This window comes from Arachis duranensis, chromosome 3 (assembly GCF_000817695.3).
Source record: "Arachis duranensis cultivar V14167 chromosome 3, aradu.V14167.gnm2.J7QH, whole genome shotgun sequence".
NCBI lineage: Eukaryota > Viridiplantae > Streptophyta > Magnoliopsida > Fabales > Fabaceae > Arachis > Arachis duranensis.
This window is the reverse complement of record NC_029774.3, coordinates 133040739-133046093: the sequence shown is the minus strand read 5'-3', so window position 1 is coordinate 133046093 and position 5355 is coordinate 133040739. Positions and strand designations below refer to the sequence as shown.

The 5355-nt window shown below is 28.3% G+C and overlaps 1 protein-coding gene across 1 annotated transcript; it reads right to left on the bottom strand.

The window, feature by feature from the left end:
• Window positions 1–547: 547 nt before the first annotated feature.
• Window positions 548–1349, bottom strand: LOC107481967 (agamous-like MADS-box protein AGL29). The gene has a single exon (XM_016102323.3). The coding sequence runs from the start codon at window positions 1286–1288 to the stop codon at window positions 722–724; it is 567 nt and encodes a 188-aa protein (XP_015957809.1). The 5' UTR covers window positions 1289–1349; the 3' UTR covers window positions 548–721.
• Between the last annotated feature and the right edge of the window lie 4006 nt (window positions 1350–5355).

Sequence of the window (5355 nt, the reverse complement as noted above, 5' to 3'; positions counted from 1 at the left end):
GTAATTGATATTATAAATAAATTACAGTACACAAGAATTATAATGACAAAATTTATAAAGCTAAATAAAAATAAAATTTATAATTTTTTATTATTTTCAGTACTCTTTTTACTTAGTACTATTTTAGATTATAATTTTTTATTATTTATAACTTTATTATTATTTTATGGTTAATTTTTTTATTTAATTTACTCTTTTTAATGGGATTAATAATTTTTACTGTATATTATTTTTTTGTGGTTTTCAAGGAAAAATAAAGAGTATGATTATAAAAAAATATATAAATTTCCTTAGTTAATAGCTCAATAGCGAGAAGTGAAGACAGATGAATGTGTTTTTCATGGTTCAACAAAACAGAACGTTAATCATTTGGAAACGTGCAATTCTCAATTTGTTGATTCCATTACAAGACGCGTCATCATATTTCAGCAAGAATTGATCAAAATACAACACAAAAATATAATCAAATTTTGGTAAAAGCATTATACTTGAAATTAAATTCCACATAAAACATAATCCATGCATGTATGCTAATAATTGAAAAAGATTCTCATCTTTCAATTCATTTACAAATTAAACTAGAAATTCAAGATAAGCAAAATATAATAAAGAGCTTATTGATGAAATTACAGTATTCCACCCATGGAACTAGTGGCGGAAATTTGGGGCAAAATATAGCTATAGTTGATGCTAATTACTAATTAAGAATTAATGATTACCATTACATCATTGATCTTCTCCTCTTGATTTTAGAAAGATGGTTATCCACAGTGGTTCCCATCACCACAGGTTCATGTGAAAGAAGCATCATGGACTCAACCGTCTCCAACATAGTAAGACGCTCCCTCACCCTCCTTTTCAGTTCACTCAATTCACCAATCTCACACCATTTCTTCCCTCCCTCAACAACCTCTTTGATAGCCTTTTCACGCGCCGCGCCCACTTTTTCCTCCATGCGCACCTGTTCCACAGTCTCCTTGAACAAATGGTCCAAGGTGTCTGGATCAGCACCACCATCATTATCATCGCTGCTGTCCTCGTCATCATCGCCTCCACCACGCCGCTCAGGGTTTTGGATGAGGAACTTGGCGACGACAGCGTCGACGGTGGGGTGGGCGAAGGAGTAAGGCTTGTTTCCCGGAGAGAAGACCACAATAGCAACCTCGGATCCGCAGAGAATAGAAAGTTCGTTGGCTTTCTTGAAAAGACCGGTTCTTCGTTTGGAGAATGTGACCTGCCTTGTGTTGGTGTCTTTCACCATCTTAATCTCGATCTTACGGCGACCCATGCCTGATGATGGTGACAGTGATTACTAAACAAAGAAGAAAGTGATGGGAATGTGTATGGAAAACGAGGATAGGCATGTATGTGATTATTATTGTTGTGAACAGCACACTCATTTATAATGTAAACTAACACTTTTTCTAATTATTTTTTTATTCATTTGCTTGGAATTTCTTTTTGTTTTTGCTTATGGACATAAATTTCAGTTTATGGAAAGGTATTAAATCATTAATAGAAACCTTTTTTCGATTTGAAAATTGTGAAGCTAGCACAGTAATACTAAATATGGATGGGGCATGCTTTCCTTTTTTGGAATCACACATACGAAAAAATCTAAATTTCAACTTAAAAAAATGTTATTCTTACGTTAAAATCACTCACCAATATATTTATATATAAATATACTAATATATTTATATATAAATATATGTTATTAAAAATATAAATTTGAATCATTTTTTATATTAGTACTTTTTTAAATATTTTATTTTTAATATTATTTTAGAATATAATTTTTAACTAATTATGATTCTATTATTACTTACTCTCAATTTTTTCTTTCTTTCTCATCTACCGGTATACATTGTGCTTGTTTGGACGTTATTATTTTAATAAAAAAATCTTTTTTCAATTAAAAAAAATCTTTTTTTTAAGCGTGTTTGACAAATTTCTAGTAGTAAAAGTAAAAGCACTAAAAAAATAAAAAAAATCTTTTTTGAGAAGCTGTAATTTACATCTTTTTTTAAAATATTTTTTTCCTTAAAAAAAGATATTTTTCATTTAATAAATAAACAAAAGGATTAAGTACGATTTTGGTATCTAGCGTAGAGGCTGAAAATTTATTTTGTTTCCGGCATTTTTTTTTTGCTACAAAATGGTCTCAAAAATTTCAACTTATTTTAAAATCGCCCTTTTTATTAATTTTATTTTTTTTATGACCAAATTATCCCTTATTAAAAAATTATAAAATAAAAAAAGAAAGTCCATGAGAGGGATAAAGAGAAGGGGGGAGGAAGGGAAGCCGCACCGCCGCCCTGCCGCCTGTGATCCGCCACTGCTCTCTATATTAATGACAAAAGAGGAGAGAGCAGAGGGAGAGAGAAAGAGAAGAAAGGAACGAATTCTTCCACAGCGCTGCCGACTACCAGAGCGTCCTCCTCGTGGCGATTTGTAGCCCGTTAACACCGTATCGTCGTTCACCGCTGTAGCCTTCCTCTCCTATTACTGTCGCAATCCTTTCCTTATATTTTAATTTTTTATTCTTTTTTCTTTAATTTTTCAGATTTAAAGGATTCCATTGTTGTTATTGTTGATGCTTCTGGTTACTTCTGTTTATTCCTTTTATTCCATTATTTTTTTATGCTTTGGTTGCTTCTGTTTCTACTGCTTCTGTTTTTGTTTGTGCTTCTAGTTCTGGTTTTGTTTTTGTTGTCGCTCTAATTCCATTATCCATTATTATTATTGTTCTTGTTCTGCTGATTGTTATCCATTGTTGCCTGTTTTTGTTTCTGCGTTTGTGCTTCTGCTTTTGCTTCTGATTAATGTTGAGGAAGAAGAGGAGTGTTGAGGAAGAAGAGGGGAAAGAGGAGTATTTTCGTCCGAAGAACGATTTTAAAACTAGATTAAACCTTTGAAACCATTTTGTAGTGAAAAAAAGGTCAGGAACGAAATAAATTTTTGACCTTTACATTAGGGATCAAAATCATACTTAACTCTAAACAAAAGATACTTTTATATTATTATACTCAAATATAATTGATAGATAAAAAAATCTTTTTGCATAAAATATCCAAACATAAAATTACTTTTATTTTTTCATAAGATCTTTAAAAAAAATAACTCAAAAAACAATTTTTTTAAGAAATTCACCCAAACAAACCTATTAACTTATTTACAATGGAAGATCAGAAGTTTTTAATAGAAAAGATAAGGTTTCATAATTTTCAATAATATTAAATACATAAAATAATTTACTTTGTCAATAAAATTTTTTTATTTTAATATTTTAAGACCTCTATTATAAGTGTTTGGGTGTTGAGACCTTTACTATTTTTTTTAAATTATCTAAAATTCGCTGAATTTTAAGACATCTTACAAATTCAAAGATTATTTTCATTAGTTGTGATTAAGGATGACAAATGAAAAAGTTTGTCCTGTTTCGTCAAAAATTCATCTTTTAACGGGTTGATCTGTCCCGCTGGCCCGTCCTACTTAGTGAGACGGTCTTAAAATTTTACCCCGTCCTATCTAATTACGAGTTGACAGGCTGGTGGGCTAAGCCTACCAAATTTTTCTTTTTTTTTATTATTAACTATTAAATCATATATGTAATTTCACAATTATTTTAATAAATTTATAATTTTTAAAGATATAAAAAATTATAATTTTTATATTTACAAATTAAAGTCTTTGTAATTATAAATATTGTCTCCAAAGCAAAATAAATATAATCCAAAACACTTAATTTTCATATTCATTATCTTGTAAGTTGGGTTTGGAAAAGTTAGGTTTTGACAAAAAAAATTGTAAAAATAATTCCTTGCCAAAAAATTACTAAGTCCGGCGGAATAGAGCCCGTTCCGTCCTGTACTGTCAAAACCCGCGGTTTAAGCGGTGCGGGTTAAACGGATTTTTGCTATTTAACCGTTCTAATTTTTCAATTCAACCCACTTTTTTTACGGGTTACGCAAATCAGCCCGACAGATTTAAACCCGTTTGTTACCCCTAATTATAATAGAGTCTCCCTCTTAATAATAATTTCTAATAATCCCCAACTTTAAAACATTATAAATTCAAATATAAAGAAGGATCTGGTTATACTAAATGTAAATTTTACTAACTTATACTGTCCACTAATTTTTTATTTCTTAATAAATTTTACCAACTTGATTAAAAAATCCAAAATTCTACTTTTAAGGAATTATTTACAATATAATTAAGATGATTTAAAAAGATTGATTATTTTCTATTTTAGTTGGCCATCATAGATTAAGTGGATTCTGAAAATGTTATTCACTAGATTGGCATCTTATTATTAATAGTTTATGAGACAAGATTGGTCAAATTGTGTTTGACTGAAACAATAAATAAATATTATTTGAATTACAATATTTAAAATTATTTTTAAATAATAAATTATTAAAAATATATAAATTTAAATAATTTTTGTATATTATCTTATTATTTTATTTTAGGTATATATGTAAGATTGTTACTTTTTATATTTTTTAAACATAAAATGCAATCAATTATGGACAAAATTATTCATATGAACTAAAATGTCTTTATTAAAGAACGATTTATCAGTAATAATATTATTATTGTTCATGAATTTATGTATTATTTAAAAAATAAGAGGCAGAAAGATTATGATATGACTTTTAAACTCGATATAAGCAAAGCATACAATAAAGTAGAGTGGAGTTGTGTATAAAAAATGTTTAAAAGACCAGAATTTTGTCAGAAATAAATAGATTGGATAAAAAAATGTGTTACTATGATTTTTTATTCTATTACGGTGGAAAAAAAATTCAAAAAACTTCTTTAAGTTAACAAGAGGTTTTTGATAAGGAGATATTCTTTTATCCTATCTTTTTTTAATGTGTGCAGGAGGCCTGTCTCATCTGGTTTATAGAGGAGAATAAAATTAAGATTTTACAAATCTAAGGTTAAATCGAAGGTGTTCTACTCTTAGTCATTTATTTTTTACTGACAACTCTATCCTCTTTAGTAAAGCAATTACTTAAACTTGTCATACTTTACTAAACTTTCTACTGCAATATAGTGAGATAATCGAAAAGATAATTAACTTCAACAAATCTTTAGTATTCTTTTATCAAAATATTTTTTTGGAACTGAAATTAGAACATTTTTCAGATTGCACATGTAGAAGAATTTCAGAATAAATACCAAGATCTACCTACAATTATCTATAAATTAAAGAAAAAAATATAACGAGATTTTGATGGGGTCAGAGAGACAACAAAAAAAAAATATAATAGATCAAATGGGACACAATTTGTAAAACTAAAGATAATGAAAATTTAAATTTTAAAGACTTAAAAGCCTTTA

Coding starts and splice junctions, on each gene's coding strand:
- LOC107481967 (XM_016102323.3), bottom strand. CDS start 1,288: ATGGGTCGCCGTAAGATCGAGATTAAGATGGTGAAAGACACCAACACA.